This window comes from Notolepis coatsorum (assembly GCF_963971535.1).
Source record: "Notolepis coatsorum genome assembly, chromosome: 2".
In the NCBI taxonomy this organism is placed as follows: domain Eukaryota; kingdom Metazoa; phylum Chordata; class Actinopteri; order Aulopiformes; family Paralepididae; genus Notolepis; species Notolepis coatsorum.
In genome coordinates this window covers 146,721,792-146,745,216 of record NC_140166.1, presented here as the reverse complement: position 1 = coordinate 146,745,216, position 23,425 = coordinate 146,721,792, and the positions used below count along the sequence as shown (strand labels likewise).

At 49.5% G+C, this 23,425-nt stretch overlaps 1 protein-coding gene across 1 annotated transcript in view; it reads right to left on the bottom strand.

Moving 5' to 3' along the window:
- Nucleotides 1–18,544, bottom strand: part of LOC311223558 (carbonic anhydrase 12-like) — a gene marked incomplete at its 5' end in the record, with an annotated part of 44,296 nt that extends 25,752 nt beyond the window's left edge. Inside the window, one exon of the mRNA XM_084308338.1 lies at nucleotides 18,491–18,544. Coding sequence (XP_084164464.1) covers nucleotides 18,491–18,544 — 54 coding nt within the window. The remainder of the gene's footprint in view (nucleotides 1–18,490) is intronic.
- Between the last annotated feature and the right edge of the window lie 4,881 nt (nucleotides 18,545–23,425).

The window sequence follows — 23,425 nt, the reverse complement described above, 5'->3', positions numbered from 1 at the left end:
GCAAAGAAGGGGACTTTCTCCATAGACAAATAGCGCTGGCAATCATTAATTTAACCCAAGGCAACCAAAGTGTTAAGGGGATGCAGACCAGAGAAAGACTTTCGTCTTGTTTACATCAGGGTCCCCCATTTTCAATTCATCATAACATTGACATACATGACATACAGGTAGACAGTACTGCTACATCAGTGTCTAAGAGAGGTGATGAGCATCAGATAGCAAGGTGGAGAGCTACATAACATTAGGTTGTGGTGGCTAGGAGGGATATGAGAACTGTGTGTGTGTGTGTGTAACTAGGAGGGATATGAGCACTGTGTGTGTGTGTAACTAGGAGGGATATGAGCACTGTGTGTGTGTGTGTAGTTTAAGATGCTGCATCACCGCTTAGCCACTGAGTCCAGCTAGTTTAAGATGCTGCATCACCTCTTAACCACTGAGTCCAGCTAGTTTAAGATGCTGCATCACCTCTTAACCACTGAGTCCAGATAGTTTAAGATGCTCATCACCTCATGACATGAGGACCGTGCGTATGTGCAACTAGGAGGGACATGAGGACTGCACGCATGTGTAACTAGGAGGGACATGAGGACCGTGTGTATGTGAAACTAGAAGGGATATGAGGCCTGTGTGTATGTGTAACTGTGACACTGACATCCATCACTTCAATCATACATTATTTTATTATTTATGCATCAGAGAATGGCCCATGCCACTGAGTGAGGACTTTGTTGCTTTTTCTCGTTGTGACATAGATTTAACAATAATTCTGCTTGCAGCTTGATGTGTGTATGTGTAACTACCCCCCACCCCACCTCATACAATGTACAGTTTCTTCATCAAATACTCTCTTCTTCTTTTTTAACTCTTAGCATATCAGGTAAGTGTGTGTGTAAGCAGCTTGCAGAGCTACATAACATTAGGTTGTGGTGGCTAGGAGGGATATGAGAACTGTGTGTGTGTGTGTGTAACTAGGAGGGATATGAGCACTGTGTGTGTGTAACTAGGAGGGATATGAGGACTGTGTGTATGTGTAACTGTGACACTGACATCACTTCAATCATACATTATTTTATTATTTATGCATCAGAGAATGGCCCATGCCACTGAGTGAGGACTTTGTTGCTTTTTCTCGTTGTGACATAGATTTAACAATAATTCTGGTGTCAAAGCAGCATGGGGGGGCGGGGGGTACATAGCTTCACAGTCCTATACAGTCCAGATAGGGGGTCCTGGAGAGACAATAACAATAATGTTATTCAGGTGAGGGGCGTTGCTGGAGGGGGTTTTGTTGACGCCCAGTTGAAACTGTCTGAAGTGTGAAAAGTGGCCTTCCTTTGAGACGCATTTTCACCTCTTAAGTATTCTAGAACACAGCCAGTTTTAGAAGTTATAATTGAGCACATCGTGTTCAAAACATTCTCAGATTTCAACATATGACACATCATTTGAAAGCTTAGATTCTGTACTTTAGCAATCTGGAATAATCTGAAAAATTGAAATGTAGAGATCTGGCACAAAGCGCTGTGAGGTGACACATATGTGTAAATAAAAGAAATGAATCCATAATGTAAAAACAGGGCTTAGCCAAAAGTGCATTCCAAACAAACCCCCGATCAGGGGTAAGACTGGAGTAGAGAACGACAGTTGCCGGTCATAAAAGGCCACAGGGGAAGTCACACCCCACAGTAAACAGTGGCTCACTTTAAATAGCAGAAGAACAAGTGTTATTACACTCTTGTTATGGAATCCTGGTATATCTATCACAGATAGACAGAGGGTCAGTCTGGTGAATAAAGGTTGTGTGGTTTCATAGGATGTCTGGTATCAGTCTGAGAAAGCACTGACTGTACTTGGATGATATTAGACATCTGAAACCATATAGAAGGAATGTTAAAGTTATATATTCATTTAGAGGAGATTTGGGCAGCCACACCGAGGGGGGGCCATCAAGAACCCCCCTCTGTTTACTGAAAGAAGACTCACACAGCAACCACACCGACGGGGGCCACCAGCAGAACCCCTCTGTACTCAGCAAAAGACCACACCGACGGGGGTCACAGACAGGCCCCCTCCCTCTCTGTCCCATCACGTCACCACAGCCCAGAGGTAGGGGCAGCCAGCCCCCACAGAAGACCGCCCACAGAAGACCACATGATTGGACCAAAATGTACTTCTAGAATGTTATGATTGGAGGGAAGTTATAGTATATAAGAGCGAACATAGTGTTAGTTCAGGAGCCCAGACCCCCCAGGTCTGTGGCTCCACCGCTCCCCACCCAGAGAATGCTGTTGGCTGATGTTCATGTAAGTAGGCTGGAGGGACCCATTATGTTGGTTAGAATAGAATGTAAAGATACTTATCTTAGAAACCAGGCTTACTTATATGAACAAGGGCTTACAGTATTTTCTCTATGTTCAAATTATGTTAACAAATGACTGTTGTATGTACCTACATGTTGGGGTTTTGAGATGCAAACCTTGTTGATTCTGTGTACAAAACAGACATGATTAATGTATTCTGATAATCCTAGTATGTGAAAAGCAACCTTTTTATTCACTCTTGGTCGCAGAGACAAATAAATCCATGAGTTGAATTCGAACTCTGTTGTCTGGACTGCACATTTATTCCTTGCTGGCTAAATTGGGAGTCAGATGAGGAGACCAAAAATTCTATCACGTATGTCCCTTTCTCCTCCTTCCAGTTAAGCGACCTCCTTGTACTGTACACTATTGTTAGGATTCTATAGGATTATACTACAATATCCCCCAATGTGTGGATGCCTTTCTTTTCCCATCTAGGGTACCTAATAGGTTGTTGTCCAATAAGGAGAAGATTGTTATTAAATAAAGGGGAATGCGTGTGCCATTGATGGCGGTTTGTACCCACTTTCTGAGTGTCACGCCAAGTTTGGATCACATGTGTGATTAAAGGGCCAAATCTTAATTTTGTTATGGTTTGTAACCGACCCCAATCGCACAACACAAGACAGGTATGAGAGTAAGCCAAGAACTGGGCATTTATTGAAACACAAGGAAAACGGCACTGTCCCTTTAAGGGAGAACACAAAATACTGGATAACAAGAAAGGGAAAAGGCACAGTGCCTTTAAGAGGCGAGCTGGCTAAGGGGAAGGCTAAGGGAAGGCTAAGGGAAGGCTAACGGAACAGGGCCAGGGCAAGGGAAGGGGCAGGAAAACAGGGAGGACTAGGAGGACTAGAGAGGGGAGACAGGGACAGAGGCCCGCGGAGGCGGGCCAGGGACAGGGAGGACTGGAAGGACTAGACAGGGAGGACTAGGAGGACTAGAGAAAAACAGGGTAAGGACTTGGAACAGGGCGAGGGCTGGAGCTGCATACTGGGACAGAGAAAACAGGGTAAGGCCTTGGAACACAAGCATTAATGAATGTTGCTGCTCTGCAGCTTGTCCCGGGATGGTTAGTCTGGACGTCAGAGCCGCTCTGCAGACTTCTCTTGGCAGATCTCCGAGGTGGGTAAACGGGACCGAGAGGGAGAGAGGGAGCGGGTTAGCTCAGAGTACAGTGGGAACAGAGCAGGTGACAGGAGAGGTGACTTGTCCCAAAAACAGAGTAATCCAAGTGACAGAATCTTCGGTGTATATAAACACTGTGAGCGAAGTCCCAAAATACAAATCCAAGTGAATAATATCTTCGGTGTGTATTCACACAGTGAGCGATGTTAAGGCCAAAGATTATCCCAATGAACTATCCAAAAAGCTGACGCTGGGTGAGTGACAGTCTGACAAAAAGCAGGATATCTTCAGTGTCATTAAACACACGAAAAACGAATAGGATCAAAGACAGTCATAAAAACTCACCCAGGCGCTGTGCGTAAAGAGAGTTGGATCAAAACGGGGCGAGCGCGTCGCCACGGGGAAACGGGTTGTCCAAGCGGAGGTCTGAGTGGTGCGCGACTGCTTGGAGTACGCGCCGGTACGAAGGGCGCATCTGGCGTGGAGGTCTGAGTGGTGCGCGACTGCTTGGAGTGCGCGCCGGTACGGAGGGCGCATCTGGCGCGGAGGTCTGAGGGGTGCGCGTCTGCTTGGAGTACGCGCCGGTACGGAGGACGCATCTGGAGTGCGTCTGAATGCGCGTCTGGGGTGAAGAGCGCGTCTGCGCGGAAGAGCGCGCCGGCTCGGAGAGACGCATCCTCCCGTAGAGTATTAGGAAGCGATGCGCGTCTGGAGTGAAGAGCGCGTCTGCTGCGCGGAGGTCTGGATGCGCGTCTGGGCGTCTGCTGCGCGGAGGTCTGGATGCGCGTCAGGACGTCTGCTGCGCGGAGGTCTGAAGTGGAACACTGGGATACCTCCCGTGGAAGTTTAGAGAGCGCAGTCCAGTGTCTCCCTCAGGCAACGGCGACAGGAGGCGAAGGCTGGAGCGCATCTCACGCCGGAGATGAAAACAGCATAGACAGACAGAGGACCTCCCGAAGGAGTCTTGGTGATAGAGAATATGATACGGAATGATACGGCACGACCCGACAAGGGACAGAGGGGAAGAGCGAGGTACTTAAAGCCCACAGGGGAACTAATTAGAATGCACATCAGGTGCGTGAAGGTAATTGATACTTGAAACTAGAAGTGAGTGTTCGGCACCAGACCAATCAAACACATAATGACAGGTAGTCCAAGGGTGTGGCTGCTGAGAGCAAACGAACGCGAGGGTGGGGGCTAGTGAAGTGAGGAGACAGGGAATTGAAAAACAGAAACTAAAGGAACAGAGCGAGTAGGCTTAAAGGAACAGAGCGAGTAGGCTTAAAGGAACAGAGCGAGTAGGTGAGCAATGGACAAAACCTCACAGTACCCCCCCCTCCACGGGAGCCACCCGGCGACCCAAAAATACAGACAGAGTGGCAGGGGACAAAACAAGGCAACAAAACAAAAAGTACTGGGCCAAGCCAGCAGGGGAAGCCACAAAAAAAGTGGGGCTAGCAACTGGGGCAGGGTAGCCGAGGGGTAACCAGGGAAGCCGAGGGGTAAACAAGAGGAGCTGAGGGGTAACTAGAGGAGCTGAGGGGTAACTAGAGGAGCACCGGGAAGGGGCTAGCAGAGGGAAAGGGTAGCTGCCAGGGCACAGATAGCTACAGGGCCTATGCTAGCTGTACTGCTACATTAACAAAGAGGCTGCGCTAGCTGCCAGAGCTAGGCTGGCAGACAGGGCTGGACCAGCATGAGAGAACAAGCTAGCTGGAAGGACAGTCCTAGCTGTGGGGAACTGACCTTGCTAGCTGAAGGGGCAGTCCTAGCAGTGAGAGAAAACTGACCTTGCTAGCTGAAGGGGCAGTCCTAGCATTGGGAGAAAAACTGACATTGTTAGCTGAAGGGGCAGTCCTAGCAGTGGGGCAAACTGACCCTGCTAGCTGAAGTGGCAGTCCTAGCAGTGGGAGCAAACTGACCTTGCTAGCTGAAGGGGCAGTCCTAGCAGTGGGAGAAAAACTGACATTGCTAGCTGAAGCGGCAGTTCTAGCAGAGGGAGAAAACTGACCTTGCTAGCTGAAAGGGCAGTCCTAGCAGTGGGAAAACTGACCTTGCTAGCTGAAAGGGCAGTCCTAGCAGTGGGAAAACTGACCCTGCTAGCTGAAAGGGCAGTCCTAGCAGTGTGAGAAAACTGACCTTGCTAGCTGAAAGGGCAGTCCTAGCAGTGGGAAAACTGACTTTGCTAGCTGAAAGGGCAGTCCTAGCAGTGGGAAAACTGACCCTGCTAGCTGAAAGGGCAGTCCTAGCAGTGGGAAAAACTGACCTTGCTAGCTGAAAGGGCAGTCCTAGCAGTGGGAAAACTGACCTTGCTAGCTGAAAGGGCAGTCCTAGCAGTGGGAAAAAACTGACCTTGCTAGCTGAAGGGGCAGTCCTAGCAGTGTGAGAAAACTGACCTTGCTAGCTGAAAAGGGCAGTCCTAGCAGTGAGAAAACTGACCCTGCTAGCTGAAAGGGCAGTCCTAGCAGTGGGAAAACTGACCTTGCTAGCTGAAAGGGCAGTCCTAGCAGTGGGAAAAAACTGACCTTGCTAGCTGAAAGGGCAGTCCTAGCAGTGGGAGAAAAACTGACCTTGCTAGCTGAAAGGGCAGTCCTAACAGTGGGAAAAAACTGACCATGCTAGCTGAAAGGGCAGTCCTAGCAGTGGGAAAAAACTGACCTTGCTAGCTGAAAGGGCAGTCCTAGCAGTGGGAGAAACTGACCTTGCTAGCTGAAGGAGCAGTCCTAGCAGTGGGAAGGCTACACAAAAAGTGGAGGCCATGCAGAGGGACCGGGTTAGCTGCCTGGGCATGGCTAGCTACAGGGCCTATGCCAGCAGCAAGGGCTGCATTAACATAGAGGCTGTGCTAACAGCCGGGGCTAAGCTAGCAGACCGGGGCCATGCAGAGGGACTGGGTTAGCTGCCTGGGCATGGCTAGCTACAGGGCCTATGCCAGCAGCAAGGGCTGCATAAACATAGAGGCTGTGCTAGCAGCCGGGGCTAAGCTAGCAGACAGGGGCCCTGCTGAGGGACTGGGTTAGCTGCCTGGGCATGGCTAGCTACAGGGCCTATGCCAGCAGTAAGGGCTGCATTAACATAGAGGCTGTGCTAGCAGCCGGGGCAAAGCTAGCAGACAGGGGCCATGCTGGTAGTAGAGGCCTAACAAGCTGCAGGGAAGCCCACAGGGCTAACAGGGAAGCTAACAGGGCTAACAGGGGAGCTAACAGGGCTAACAGGGAAGCTAACAGGGCTAACAGGGGAGCTAACAGAACAAGAAAAAAAAAAGGCAAACTCAACATACACCGTCTGTGCTGGCTGGGGTCGTCGATTGGTCGGGTCGTACTGTTATGGTTTGTAACCGACCCCAATCGCACAACACAAGACAGGTATGAGAGTAAGCCAAGAACTGGGCATTTATTGAAACACAAGGAAAACGGCACTGTCCCTTTAAGGGAGAACACAAAATACTGGATAACAAGAAAGGGAAAAGGCACAGTGCCTTTAAGAGGCGAGCTGGCTAAGGGGAAGGCTGAGGGAAGGCTAAGGGAAGGCTAACGGAACAGGGCCGGGGCAAGGGAAGGGGCAGGAAAACAGGGAGGACTAGGAGGACTAGAGAGGGGAGACAGGGACAGAGGCCCGCGGAGGCGGGCCGGGGACAGGGAGGACTGGAAGGACTAGACAGGGAGGACTAGGAGGACTAGAGAAAAACAGGGTAAGGCCTTGGAACAGGGCGAGGGCTGGAGCTGCATACTGGGACAGAGAAAACAGGGTAAGGCCTTGGAACACAAGCATTAATGAATGTTGCTGCTCTGCAGCTTGTCCCGGGATGGTTAGTCTGGACGTCAGAGCCGCTCTGCAGACTTCTCTCGGCAGATCTCCGAGGTGGGTAAACGGGACCGAGAGGGAGAGAGGGAGCGGGTTAGCTCAGAGTACAGTGGGAACAGAGCAGGTGACAGGAGAGGTGACTTGTCCCAAAAACAGAGTAATCCAAGTGACAGAATCTTCGGTGTATATAAACACTGTGAGCGAAGTCCCAAAATACAAATCCAAGTGAATAATATCTTCGGTGTGTATTCACACAGTGAGCGATGTTAAGGCCAAAGATTATCCCAATGAACTATCCAAAAAGCTGACGCTGGGTGAGTGACAGTCTGACAAAAAGCAGGATATCTTCAGTGTCATTAAACACACGAAAAACGAATAGGATCAAAGACAGTCATAAAAACTCACCCAGGCGCTGTGCGTAAAGAGAGTTGGATCAAAACGGGGCGAGCACGTCGCCACGGGGAAACGGGTTGTCCAAGCGGAGGTCTGAGTGGTGCGCGACTGCTTGGAGTACGCGCCGGTACGAAGGGCGCATCTGGCGCGGAGGTCTGAGTGGTGCGCGACTGCTTGGAGTGCGCGCCGGTACGGAGGGCGCATCTGGCGCGGAGGTCTGAGGGGTGCGCGTCTGCTTGGAGTACGCGCCGGTACGGAGGACGCATCTGGAGTGCGTCTGAATGCGCGTCTGGGGTGAAGAGCGCGTCTGCGCGGAAGAGCGCGCCGGCTCGGAGAGACGCATCCTCCCGTAGAGTATTAGGAAGCGATGCGCGTCTGGAGTGAAGAGCGCGTCTGCTGCGCGGAGGTCTGGATGCGCGTCTGGGCGTCTGCTGCGCGGAGGTCTGGATGCGCGTCAGGACGTCTGCTGCGCGGAGGTCTGAAGTGGAACACTGGGATACCTCCCGTGGAAGTTTAGAGAGCGCAGTCCAGTGTCTCCCTCAGGCAACGGCGACAGGAGGCGAAGGCTGGAGCGCATCTCACGCCGGAGATGAAAACAGCATAGACAGACAGAGGACCTCCCGAAGGAGTCTTGGTGATAGAGAATATGATACGGAATGATACGGCACGACCCGACAAGGGACAGAGGGGAAGAGCGAGGTACTTAAAGCCCACAGGGGAACTAATTAGAATGCACATCAGGTGCGTGAAGGTAATTGATACTTGAAACTAGAAGTGAGTGTTCGGCACCAGACCAATCAAACACATAATGACAGGTAGTCCAAGGGTGTGGCTGCTGAGAGCAAACGAACGCGAGGGTGGGGGCTAGTGAAGTGAGGAGACAGGGAATTGAAAAACAGAAACTAAAGGAACAGAGCGAGTAGGCTTAAAGGAACAGAGCGAGTAGGCTTAAAGGAACAGAGCGAGTAGGTGAGCAATGGACAAAACCTCACAAATTTACATTGTTTAATTGATATGTTGGTATACACAATATCCTGAAGTCTATATGGGGACACCAACTTCTCCTCCAATGGTCGCCAAGATACAGCTGCTTGAGCATCAAACCAAGTGATCAAAGGTCTCAGAGAGAAAGCCTGAAAATAATATTTAAAGTCTGGAAATGCTAAGCCCCCATCGAGTTTACTCCTTTGGGCAGTTGATCTCTTCAAGCGCGGGCGTTTATTGTTCCAAACGAATTTATACGAGGCAGAGTGCAATTTCTGCCAGTAACCAAACCAACACTCTGACTCTCAACCAGAAGTGTTCCAAACCAACACTCTGACTCTCAACTGGAAGTGTTCCAAACCAACACTCTGACTATCAACCAGAAGTGTTCCAAACCAACACTCTGACTCTCAACCGGAAGTGTTCCAAACCAACACTCTGACTCTCAACCGGAAGTGTTCCAAACCAACACTCTGACTCTCAACCGGAAGTGTTCCAAACCAACACTCTGACTCTCAACCGGAAGTGTTCCAAACCAACACTCTGACTCTCAACCGGAAGTGTTCCAAACCAACACTTTGACTCTCAACCGGAAGTGTTCCAAACCAACACTCTGACTCTCAACCGGAAGTGTTCCAAACCAACACTCTGACTCTCAACCGGAAGTGTTCCAAACTGATACTGACTCTTAACCAGAAGTGTTCCAAACCAACACTCTGACTCTCAACCGGAAGTGTTCCAAACTGATACTGACTCTCAACCAGAAGTGTTCCAAACTGATACTGACTCTCAACCAGACGTGTTCCAAACTGATACTGACTCTCAACCAGAAGTGTTCCAAACTGATACTGACTCTCAACCAGAAGTGTTCCAAACTGATACTGACTCTCAACCAGAAGTGTTCCAAACGGATACTGAGATCTCAACCAGAAGTGTTCCAAACTGATACTGACTCTCAACCAGAAGTGTTCCAAACTGATACTGACTCTCAACCAGAAGTGTTCCAAACTGATACTGACTCTCAACCAGAAGTGTTCCAAACTGATACTGACTCTCAACCGGAAGTGTTCCAAACCAACATTCTGACTCTCAACCAGAAGTGTTCCAAACCAACACTCTGACTCTCAACCAGAAATGTTCCAAACCAACACTCTGACTCTCAACCAGAAGTGTTCCAAACTGACACTCTAACTCTCAACCAGAAGTCAGCTAATCTTGTTACATTGAAAGCCAAGGCTGAGGTGGTTATTTCAAATAACACAGATGGTTAAAACACAAAAATAACTAACTGGCTTCAAACGCTATAAAATAGAATGGGACAATAAACCACACAATTATAACATTTGCAACACTTTAACTATTTTACATCTACAGGCGGCTGGGTTGCGCAGCGGACATTGCGCTCGTCACCAACGCAAGTGACACCGGTATTGAATCCAGCTGTCAGTGTTCCCTCCGGCTTGGGCCGGCCGTCATACTGACTCAATTGGCAGAGTTAGCGGGAGGGGAGTCGATGGGTGGTAGTCTGGTCGTTGTAAACAGTGACTCCTAGAGGTCGGTCAGCGCGCCTCCACAGCAAAGACAGGAGATGGCGGGGGTATGAGAGTTTGCGCTGGCAGGTGAAAAGATGTGACAGGCTGCTGTGACAGGCTGCCTCCACATGTATCGGAGGGGACATGTGATGGGCTTCTACCCTCCCTACAACCGGCCAGTGGGGGGCACATGCAAGCAACGATCAGGACAGGGGAGGGAGAATTGGCACAAGAGGAAAATTGGGATGGGAGAAAAATGACAGAAAAAGGAGGAGAAAATGTAGGTAAAAAAAACTATTTTACATCTTATAAAACAACTGGGTTTAGCTTCAAATCAAGAGGCCACAAGACAAAATAAATCCCATGTGAACATGATGCCATGCGTCTTCATTCTTTGGGGGGAACTGTTCATGGCCCACTATAGCAAGGGGGACATATACACTCCAACGAGCACCCGTTCTAGTTAACCTAATTATAGCTGTTTCTGTGCACAGACTGTTCACACATTGCCAGAGTGATTTCTTTCCTGTGGAGAAACATTCATTCATGCCGGCTGTTACGTATTACTTTCACATGGTGGGGGGATACTTACTGTCTGTGGTGCATATTCACATTGTGTTTAAGTGTGCTGTCACTAATTGGTGGTCTGTGATTGACACACTGTTTCTTCCTGTTTTTGTTTTCCATGTAATTAAAATGGCCGTTCTTGTAATTATCCCAGGTGTGGTGATGAGGCACCACGCCCTACAAATCAGAGCAGAGTGCAGGCTGCAGTGTCTCCCACTTCACAAGAGATCTCAGCTCTCCAGAGTCTCACCTGCTCTCACTGCTTCCCTGTCTATTGTTGCTGCTTGTTCTCTTTTGCCTATGTGCATTCGTTTTTGTTATTGAACTTTGGAGTCTGGAACACCCAGCTCCCACTCTTTTTGGCCATTTAGATAGCTGTTCAAATAAATATTGTTATTTTTGATAAACTCTTGTCCAGTGTCCTGTGTCCACCACTTTACATTCAAGGCCTACACAAGCCATATTTTAGGCTTGAATATAACACCGGCACTACTGAAAAAAGCTGCGAGGAGGTTGTAAAGGATGCTTGAGTTAATGTCGAGTGGCAATTTGGAGTATGAAATGAATACGCTATGTGAGGAGTGTGATTTTATGAGTTGTCATTTGGAAAACGGATGTAGTATATTCTAATCAATATCTAAGGTGATTTGCAGTACAATGAGATTGCTATCTGGAAAAGGAAGAAGGTCATAAATGATTCAAATGGTCTTTCTCTACTGATAGAGAAATAGACTGTGCAGGCCAGGCAAAAAAGGAAACTATGGTTCAAAAACTCATTATTTATTGTGCCTCGGGGCTCAGAGTGAATTAGAAGGTTGCTTTTTCATACAGGGATTATTCAGAGTACATTAACACATGTTGTACAAAGGATTAATAAGGTTTGCACATCAAACCCTGTCTGTACCTAAAACAGTCGTGTTAACATCAATAAAATAGAGATCTACTGCGCATTACACATGAGTAAATCTGGTCAAACAGATAGGTATCTGTATACATGTTATACTAAACCAACCATGGGTCCATGATTTTTACTCACATGTAAACAGCAGTCTGGATGGATCGGTTGAGAGAGGACGCAGTACCCCCCTGTCGGGTTTTTGGCCTGTCTCTCAAACACCGCTCTCTCTCTTAAATACTATAATTTCCACCAATCCTAGCACATTCTAATAATACGTTTGGTCCAATTAAGTTTGTCTTCTGGGTGGCGGTCCGCCCCCCTGTTTTACTCCTCGTGTTCCTCCAGCATCAGAGGGGGGGCCCATGGCCCCCGTCGGGCTGTGGCCTTTTCTTCACAGAGGCATGTCCCAATAAACATTTACAAGATGTATCTCCCGTGTATATGAATTTACACACTTCTAATATTATCACAGTTTTACTCTTGGCTTACATTTTGATATCATACAGTGATAAAGAATAACTTGATAAGTGTATTTTTCCAGACTAAACCTTTGTAATTGAGACTTATTTTCTATATATGGTTTACAACAAGAGTGAAATGACACTATTATCTTCATAATTAGTTTGACATTCTGAATGATATTCAAATACCTTTTATCTAATGTGGTTTAATTAATATGATCTTGTTTATAAATTAGTTTCCATGAACTCTTAGCAAAAGCAAGTTAGGTCTGTGTTTCTCTGCCTGTAATCTGTTAGGCGCTGGGTGTGACTTATATTTACATACAGATTTAACATTTTATCAGAGCTGGTTATCTGGTCTCTGAAATCTGATCTCTTTAGTAGGGTGAGTGACCGTTCCATCTGTGGGGTGTGACTTTCGAGTTCCTTTGTTTCTAGTGGTTGACCACATTTGCTTGAGTGGGGGTTGAGAATGGCTGTCTAAATACAGTTTCAACAACCGCAGGGTTTCATCTGGGCTCAAAACAGTTCCTTAGAGCACCCCAGTGTTTTGCATTATGGTTTTTCTAATTATAGACATATGGATTATGAAATCCACAGTCAATGTTACCACACGGAAAAGCTGAATTCATGCTGAATGCTGGCAAGGTGTCGGGCTAATATCCACAATGACAATATGGAAGGAGAATAATGAGTAGATAGCCTATTAAATGCTGCATGAATGGCACTATTCTGCGCAGATCATTTCACCTCCTTAGAAATTTGAAATGTAAAGTTGATAAGAAAGAGAGAGAGAGAGGAATCAAGAGTTTTTTCATCTCTTAACTTGAGACCCGAAGCACGCAGTAGGTTGAGTGAGGTGAAGCACGCAGTAGGTTGAGTGAGGTGAAGCATGCAGTAGGTTGAGTGAGGTGAAGCACGCAGTAGGTTGAGTGAGGTGAAGCACGCAGCAGGTTGAGTGAGGTGAAGCACGCAGCAGGTTGAGTGAGGTGAAGCACGCAGTAGGTTGAGTGAGGTGAAGCACGCAGTAGGTTGAGTGAGGTGAAGCACACAGTAGGTTGAGTGAGGTGAAGCACGCAGCAGGTTGAGTGAGGTGAAGCACGCAGTAGGTTGAGTGAGGTGAAGCATGCAGTAGGTTGAGTGAGGTGAAGCACGCAGTAGGTTGAGTGAGGTGAAGCACGCAGTAAGTTGAGTGAGGTGAAGCACGCAGTAGGTTGAGTGAGGTGAAGCACGCAGCAGGTTGAGTGAGGTGAAGCACGCAGTAAGTTGAGTGAGGTGAAGCACGCAGTAGGTTGAGTCAGGTGAAGCACGCAGCAGGTTGAGTGAGGTGAAGCACGCAGCAGGTTGAGTGAGGTGAAGCACGCAGCAGGTTGAGTCAGGTGAAGCACGCAGCAGGTTGAGTGAGGTGAAGCACGCAGCAGGTTGAGTGAGGTGAAGCACGCAGTAGGTTGAGTGAGGTGAAGCACGCAGTAGGTTGAGTGATGATGGAAAGGCGGCAAATACAACTTTCCAACAATGTATTGATTAATGTTCGGGAGAAACGCAGCACGGAGCCGGCACACGAGAAACGCAATGCGGGCCCCCGGACGAGGTTAAAACTCTTTAAGAGTTGTCTCTTTTTTTTTTTAAACTTTAATTTTTATTAACATTTATAGACAAACAACACTTACACAAAAATGGATCCCATAACACAATATGAAAGAATGCAGTGAACATAAATGGTTACATGAATAGCATTGTTGGTTATATGTTTCCACTACAGTTCTTTTTCCAGGCACTTAATACAAAGACTGATTGTATACCGCCCTTGAACAGGTATAAACAAATTTAATACCTACTCACAAGGATTAGATACTGACTAAGGCAAATATGTATGGTATGGGTCCAGTGACCCTCCTTGAATTTCCTTCTTCTCTTATCCTTCGCCCTTTCTATTTCTTTTATACTAAATTTCTCTTTGCCTTTTGATTCACCCATTTACAAACCACATCTTCCTTGATTATTAATACTACATTGTTAAACAGACATAAATAATAAAGTACAAAAAATGTAATACAATTGTAATGCCCAAAAAATGAAAAATAAAATCAGAAAATACTAACTAAGTCAAAAGTGTGTGACATGGGTTCAGAGACCCTCCTTGAACCTCTTTCCTCCTTTACCCTTCGCCCTCTTGTGATGCATTTGGTTCTTCCTCTGTGATGTCGTTTTCGTTCCCCTTGTAATCCTCCCACTTTCCCCATCTTTCTCCAAATTTCTCTTCCTGTAACCTCAGCATGTGTGTTATCCTCTCCATATCCTGTATCTCCTCCACTATTCCTACCCATTGTGCTATTGTCGGTGGGTCTTCTTTGTACCACAGTCTTGTTATTGCTTTTCTGGCCGCTATCGACATTAAGAGTTGTCTCTTTATAAGACATTAATATATATTTCTTCTTTCTTTAAACCTTTTATTGTACTTATTGTGTATATAATTATGATGAATAAAAAAAATGGGGGACCCTGATGTAAACAAGACGGAAGTCTTTCTCTGGTCTGCATCCCCAATTGTGTATATTGAGCTGTACTGTATTGTACCCATTCTGCAATCTGTTAACAATTTTCAATCAATCAATCAATCAATCAATCAATCAATCAATCAATCAATCAATCAATCAATCAATCAATCAATGTATAGTATATATTGTCTGAAATAAAGTGTTGATTGAAGTCTGCTTCTCTAGCCATAGGGCCCGGCTACATTGATCTGTTTTTGTCTGTCCGTCTACCTCTGTTTAACATCATTTAAATAACAATTAAAAACAGATGTAGACACAAGTTGCAGAGCTGTGGCATTGGATATGAACACACTCCCCAGAGAGTCTAGCCAACACAACGCTAGATCACTGTGTCACAGCTGGTAACAGGTTGTGGGGGAACATTGTGCTCTCTTTTCTGTATTCTCCTTATCGTTTAAAGCTGTGTGACACCATCTATTATGTAGTCAGTAGTCCTGCATTGCCAGCTGCATCTCCTCACTTTGTTCTAGCGCTGTGCCAGCCGGAGAAAGGTCTGACAGAACACATTATCACTGCATACCAGGGGGAAAACATTCTGGGTTGTTTATATTTCTCAAAAACCAATGGCAATCATCTAAGCCCAAAATGCACCTCGCAAAATAACGTTGGGGGTGAAATGTCTCAAATGTCTCAATGTCTCAGAGTGCAGTTTGCTAGCTTGACGGCTTGTTGTTGTTGTTGTTGTTGTTGTTGTTGTTGTTGTTGTTGTTGTTGTTGTTGTTGTTGTTGTTGTTGTTGATCCTAGACACAGGGATTTTGTATTATATAAAAACAAAACGGTGAGCAGAAGGGTAGGAGAATCACAATTGAAACAGTTGACCACTGGGAGGTTTATCAGTCAACATTAGATTAGATTAAAATGTATTGTCATCATGCAGCACAAGTAGGCTACAGTCCATGAAAAGAAGTTTGGCATCCAACCAGAGTGCAAATGTAACAGTAAAGTGCAACAAAATACAATGTACAGGTGATTAAACAGGGTATAACATATATAAATTAGTACTAGATTAGATTCTATTAAAATCTATTGTCATTATTAGGGCTGTCATGATTCGTCATGGTTTCTATGACATTTAGTCGATTTGCATATTCATGATCGATGCATCGTATTGTTGTTACTTGTATGCCTTTCGCGGTGGACATTTTAATACTAATATAAGTAACTTCTGTTAAACCACTATTCGTGATTCCGCCTAGAGCCAGGATTTGACAGTGCGCGTTTAACGTGAACGCCAGCTGGAAGGGAGGGGCTGAGCCCGATACCCCACATTCAATTTTAGAAGCCCTGGTGGTTCAGATAAAACGGCCGCGTTATTCACCATCCGCCAAGGACATCGCAGCGTGAGCGAGTATGCTATTGAATTCCGTATCCTGGCAGCTGGTTCCTAGTGGAACGACGAGCCATTACGAGGGCCTTTCCGCCAGGGCCTCAGCGACGTCCTAGAAGATGAATTGGCGTCTAAAGAGAAGCCCACTTCCCTTGACAATTTGATTAACTTAGCAGAGATTTGGACACGCGTCTTCGGGAACGCCGCCGTGAAAAAGCCAGCGGCGTCAACAGTGTGCCGCTGCAGAGCCGCAGAGCCGCAGATCCGGAGCACACCGTTAATAGTGTGCCGCTGCAGAGCCGCAGAGCCGACGACTCGGAGCCTATGGAACTCGACCGCTCTCGCCTCCCTCTCCGCGAACGCCGTCACAGACTCAGGTCAGGGGCATGTCTGTACTGCGGGCAACTAGGCCACTCCATCGCTTCATGTTCGGTTCGCCCAAATGAAGGGGCTCGACAGTGACGCTGGGCGCATGCACAAGCCTTAAATTTGTTCCCAGCTCCGGTCCAAATATGCAATTCAGTGCCACGCTTTACCACAACGGTCAATCACTCCCTCTGTCCGCGCTGGTCGACTCGGGCACAGACGAAAACCTCATTGATGCTGGGGTAGTGTCCCACTACCACATTGCCACCGACTCCTTGCCAATTCCCTGCGATGCTCAAGGCCTAAACGGGAGGTTGCTCTCTCAAATAACCCGCCACACCACGCCTCTCCGCCTTCAACTCTCCGGGAATCATAGCGAGGAGATCCGTTTCCACGTCACTGAATCCACATAACCCCATCGTGCTAGGCATGCCTTGACTAAAGCTACACAACCCTGTAATAAATTGGCCAACGGGCTCAGTCACGAGCTGGAGTGCTCACTGCCACGCCTCTTGTCTACGGTCGGCGCGGTCACCACTGGGAGCCGCTAGTTCTCCCGTTCCCAACGAACCTATTGACCTTTCGACTGTTCCTCCAATTTATCACGATCTAGAGGCTGTGTTTAGTAAACAATAGGCTCTCTCCCTGCCACCTCATCGCCAGTACGACTGTGCGATTGATTTGCTCCCGGGAGCCCCGCTCCCCGCTAGTCGCCTGTTTAACCTCTCACGCCCAGAGAGAGAGTCTATGGAGAAATACATCCACGAGTTCCTGGCCTCGGGCATTATTACCCCCTCCTCCTCTCCTGTCGGCGCGGTGTTCTTTTTTGTGTCCAAAAAGGATGGCTCCCTTCGCCCCTGTATCGACTACCGGGGTCTCAACAACATCACGGTCAAGAACAAGTACCCCCTGCCATTGATTAACTCTGCTTTCGAACCCCTGCAAGGTGCCACCATTTTCTCGAAGTTGGACCTCAGAAATGCCTATCACCTTGTCCGGGAGGGAGACGAATGGAAGACGGCCTTTAAAACCCTGCTCGGACACTTCGAGTACAAGGTAATGCCTTTTGGGTTGACCAACGCCCCTGCTGTCTTCCAGGCCCTTGTCAACGACGTTCTCTGTGATGTCCTTAACCGCTCTGTCTTTGTTTATCTGGACAACATTCTGATTTTCTCCCGCTCTATGGAAGAGCACATCCAGCATGTCCGTCGGGTCCTCCAACACCTACTGGAGAACAAGCTGTTCGTCAAGGCGGAGAAGTGTGAGTTCCACGTCTCCTCCATCGGGTTCCTCTGCTACATCATCGAGGGCGGCAAGATCCGGGCGGATCCCGAGAAGATCAAGGCGGTGACCAACTGGCCCCGTCCCACCAACGTCAAGCAGCTCCAACGCTTCCTGGGGTTTGCTAACTTCTACCGGTGTTTCATCAGGGACTACAGCCGGGTCGCTGCACCCCTCACCCAACTCACCTCGCCTTTCGTGCCCTTCGTCTGGTCAGACAGAGTGGACTCCGCCTTCGCCGAGCTGCGCCGGTGCTTCACCTCCGCGCCCATCCTCGTCCAGCCGGACACGTCCCGCCAGTTCGTTGTGGAGGTGGACGCCTCAAGTACCGGAGTAGGGGCGGTCCTTTCCCAACGCTCCGCTCTCGACCAGAGACTGCATCCCTGCGCCTTCTTCTCTCGCTGCCTGACCCCGGCGGAGGTCAATTACGATATCGGGAACCTGGAGCTCCTGGCAGTCAAACTGGCTCTGGAGGAATGGAGGCACTGGCTGGAGGGATCGGAGATCCCCTCCTGGTCTGGACTGACCACAAGAACCTCGCCTACGTCCAGACGGCCAAGCGCCTGAACTCCCGCCAGGCACGCTGGGCACTGTTCTTCGCCAGGTTCAATTTCACCCTGACCTACAGGCCTGGCTCCAAGAATACCAAGCCAGACACTCTCTCCAGGCAGTTTGTCCCCGAAGAGGGTTCCGCGCACCTGGACACTATCCTCCCCTCCTCCTGCCTGGTGGCCGCCGCCACCTGGGAGATCCAGTCCGTCGTCCGGGAGGCCCAGCGCGTCCAGCCTGATCCAGGTAACGGCCCACCTAACCGGCTTTTTGTCCCCGACCTTGTCCGCTCCCAGGTGCTCCATTGGGTCCACGCTTCCTGGTTCGCTTGTCATCCTGGGATCAACCGTACCCTGTCTCTGCTGAAGCGGCACTTCTGGTGGGTCACCATGAGAGAGGACACCCGCGACTTCGTCCTTGCGTGTACCCGGCTGTGCTCGTGGGAAGGCTTCCCACCAACCACCTGCCGGGCTCCTCTGGCCGCTCCCTGTTCCCGGTCGGCCCTGGTCGCACGTCGCCCTGGACTTCGTCACCGGTCTGCCTCCCTCACAAGGTAACACAGTCATTCTCACTATCATGGACCGTTTCTCGAAGGCCGTGCATTTTGTTGCTCTCCCCAAACTCCCCTCTGCTTCAGAAACCGCGGACCTGATGGTGCTCCGCGTCTTCCGCCGCCACGGGATCCCTGTCGACATTGTCTCCGACAGGGGCCCGCAATTTATCTCCCAGGTCTGGAAGGCCTTCTGTCGGGCCCTCTGGGCCACGGTCAGTCTCTCCTCCGGGTTCCACCCACAGACCAACGGTCAGTCGGAGCGGGCCAACCAGGACCTGGGGTCCGCCCTCCGCTGCGTGAAGGCCCGGGACCCCTCCGGCTGGAGTACGTTCCTGCCGTGGATTGAGTACGCCCACAACTCACTGTCCTCCACGGCCACAGGTCAGTCTCCCTTCAAGTCCTCTCTGGGCTACCAACCCCCGCTGTTCCCTGCACAGGAAGAGGAGATCGCCGTTCCTTCAATGCAGGACCACCTTCGCCGCTGCAGGAGGATATGGGAGGACACGAGGGCCGTGCTGCTCTGCACCGCTGAGCAGAACCTTCGCCGACCGCCACCGGACAGGTCAGATGGTTTGGCTCTTGTCCCGAGACCTGCCACTCAAGTCTTTGTCCCGCAAACTCACCCCCCGTTTTGTTGGTCCGTATAAGATCTTGTCCATTATTAACCCCTTGGTCATTAAACTTCAGCTCCCCGCCATCATGCGCATTCACCCCTCCTTCCATGTCTCGCAGCTGAAGCCGGTACTCTCCAGTCCCGTGTCTCCTCCTGCTCCAGAGCCTCCCCCTCCGCTGGTCATCGATGACCACCCGGCCTACATTGTCCGGCAGCTGCTGGACATGCGTCCTCGTGGCCGTGGACATCAATATCTCGTGGACTGGGAGGGCTACGGCCCGGAGGAGCGCAGCTGGGTCTCCCGCGGGATGATCCTGGACCCTGACCTCATCCGGGACTTCTATCGCCGTCACCCGGACAAGCCTGGAGGGCCGCCAGGAGGCGCCCGTCGAGGGGGGGGGTCCTGTCACGATCGGGGCTTGAGCCTGCCAGATGAGGATCAATCAGCGCAGCTGCAAGGGATTACCTCATCAAGCGGGTCCTATATCAACTGGCAGATCCTGTCATCCGGTGTCGCAGTGTTAAACTGCCTTCCCAGGTACGACGTCTCGACCTGAAGCCCTGCTAACCCGCTCTGGTTATTATTCCCTGTTCTAACCTCCCTCTCTTGTGCCCAAGGACTCCGTTCCAGCGTGCCCATCTGGACCCCTGGTGCTGGACTACGGAGTTCCTGCTCTCACCCCTGACACAGCCGGTGTCTACGCTCTCCCGCACTGCACACGGAGTGCATCTGCTTCAAGACCATCCTCCCACACTGCACAAGGAGTGAACCTGTGCTACCCCCCAAGAACATTCATCCCCGTCTGTTGAACATTCCTGCATGTGATTCTTGTCTGCTTGGGGGAAACAATTAAAACACCCTAAACCGCTCCATTCTCTCTCCTCCTGTGTTTGCTATTGGGCTCCGCAAGAACCTTATGTTCTATATCATACTGGCTCCGCTCAGCGTCATCTGCACTACAGGAGCTGAGCGGGAGCCTGAAGCTCGACAAATGTACCCCGCTGAGGCCTCCCACAACCATCAGACCGGAGAGGACCGAGCCCCCCGACCTTCCCTAATGGAGGATACCCTCCCTATTGGAGGACGGGAGGGAGACAGATCCGACCGTGCGAAGAGAAACTCGAGCAACTCAATGCACAGGGTGAGCAGACCGTGGCTTGACCCCACGACTACGCACACGCACAACCCGCATGCCACCAGGGAACGAACGGAAGGAACAACCCTCGTTACTGCCCCCAAAATCACGGGGTCAAGAGCAAACTCAACCCGTGGCAAGGTTGTAGCAGCGGAGCGCGAAGGAAGACCCAGACCCACTGAAGGGACTGGATCCCCCGGAAAAAAGGGGCCCGGAGAGGTCAATGACGCCAAAGCATCAAGACCTCACCAGGCGGTCACTTAGTGACACCGCCCCCCACATCGCCAGCGTATTCGGACAGGGCCCCTCCAAGAGCGGGCCCTTCCCCCCACTAGTACGCCGCCTGGCACACTGACCCTGCAACAAAGGCAGTCAGCATGGCCATAACTTGAAGCACTCAAAAGGCTATACTACAGCGGAAGCAGGCAGCGCACCGGGGAGACGACCCCAGAGGGGTCGATCCCTTAAACCAGGCAGCAGGCATTTGACCCGAGCCTGGAGCACTGCGGACGAGACAGGCGCCAAAGGGGTCAACTGAAAACAGCACCCCGGCGGAAGGGGCATATGCTGGCATTGTTGCACACCATGACAAAGCCTCCACCAAAAAAAACCCGACCCAGAGGGGTCGAGGCAGAGAAGGCTGACACGATTGGCAGACGTCATGAACGTGCAGGGGCACACTCAACCGGGTAACCCGGGAGTTGACTCTGCTCCAACACACCAGGGAATCACCAGGTGGTTGTTCCTATAACCCCTCAAGAAAAAACTCCAAAACACACCTGTGGGTATACACTGGCTATACCGCAGTACAAGTGTTTCAGTTTTCAAAAAGGGTTATTCCAGGCCTACGGGTCGACGAAACATTACTTTGGACCGGGCCCGGCGCTTGAGAGAGGAGCGAAAAGAAAGGAGAACCAGCCCCTTCATGATAGTGCCAGGTACAACATGTACCCAACAAAGGGTCTCCATAACGCCCAACCCTGTGACACCCGGGCCGACACGGAATTTTTTCCTCCGAAAAAAGCACAAGTCCCTCAGGGTACCAGAACAGCAGATCTGCGTCCCCGGCGGACAACGGGTTAACTGACCTGGACCAGCGTGACCAGAACCAGTCCCGTGCCCTAACCACGCCGACAGCACCAGCTCCTTGGAGAGGCAAACTATCTATCGGACGCCTACCGGGCGCGGCTGCCGACCACGAAAGAGGCCTCAACCCCGCTCCAAGACGCACGACAGAGGAGGCAAGGGAGAACCGCTGGTGAAGGGTAACGTTGCTAGCACGACCCTCTGAGGTAAACATTATGACTTCGCTTTTTTATTTAAAAATTTATGAGAGAAAGAAAAAAGCAAGAAAAAATTTAAACACGTAACTCAACTTTCTTCAGCTAAAACAACCTCGTCAAGTGGGGTATACAACAGGCACTTCCTTGTGGTGAAAGTGAAGAAGGAAGGAGGCGAGTAGGTGACCACACACCTGCTTATGAAGGTAGCGGATAGGGGTGTGGCCAGACGGATGCTGGTATGTAAAGGTACATTGAGGATTTTTATTCAGTGCTGTGCACGAAGTGAGGTTAGTGCAGATGACGCTGAGCGGAGCCAGTATGATATAGAACCATCTGTAGTGTGGTAGTGAACGGGTTAACCATCTGTAGTGTGGTAGTGAAAGGGTTAACCTTCTGTAGTGTGGTAGTGAAAGGGTTAACCTTCTGTAGTGTAGTAGTGAAATGTTAACCTTCTGTAGTGTGGTAGTGAAATGGTTAACCTTCTGTAGTGTGGTAGTGAATGGGTTAACCATCTGTAGTGTGGTAGTGAAATGGTTAACCATCTGTAGTGTGGTAGTGACAGGGTTAAGGGAGCAGCTGTGTGCCAGACGCTCACTGTGAATTGGCTCTTTCCTGAATGAGTCGCTCCCCCTGCAGTATAGTCTCGGTACAGAAACTGTGGCTCCCTTTAGAGAAGCACACAAATAAACTGTTAACAGTCAGTTAACTCCAGACTGAGTGAGTCTCAGACCTCGGTGCAGAGAAATCCTTCCAGAGTGGTTTCTGTACTTCCACACATTCAGTTAAGAACTTTCTTCTTCATACCTCTTTTCTACCTGCACTGTAAAAAACATTTTCAAACCTTTCTTTACCCTCATTTACAGAGACTGTACATTGTATATTACTATTGCATTTTACTGTTACATTTGCACTCTGGTTGGATGCCAAACCTCTTTTCATTGTACTGTACTTGGTAAAATGGTAAATGGTGGATGTATATAGCACTTTTATCCAAAGCGCGCTTTACAATTTGTTCCTGACATTTTACCTGTTCACTCACACATTCACACAGACGGCGGAGGCGACCATGCAAGGTGCCAAAAATAGCAAATCGGGAGCAATTAGGGTCTTGCTCAAGGACACTTTGACACGCTGCCCGGGAGGAGCGGGAATTTAACTGGGAACCTTCTGATTACCAGACGACTGCTCTACCTCCTGAACCACAGTCACCCCCTACTTGTGCTGTATAATGACAATACATTTAAATCTAATCCAATATAAAACCGGTCACTCACTGTGTGCACTCCACATTTCCAGAATGTCATTCGGCCACATTACAAAAACCACTATGACGTGATCCGAGAGCCATTACGCCAGGGCCCCGTTCCCCGTACCTGGATAACTGAGTTAGCCGGATAACTTTCGGTGAAGTCTGACTTAAGCCGGACTTTCCGGCTCCCCGTACCTGGATTGTCCAGATCACCATGACAACAGATCCAAAAGTTTGAGCCTGGTCGAAAGCAGGGTTTAAGTTCAAGTTAGCCGGATCAACCATCGCCACGCCCCCGCAAAGAAGTGACAGCCCGTTTCCTGAAATTATTCCCACAGTCTACGATCTGCATTATACCATTCTGAATTACGTTTTTGTGCTC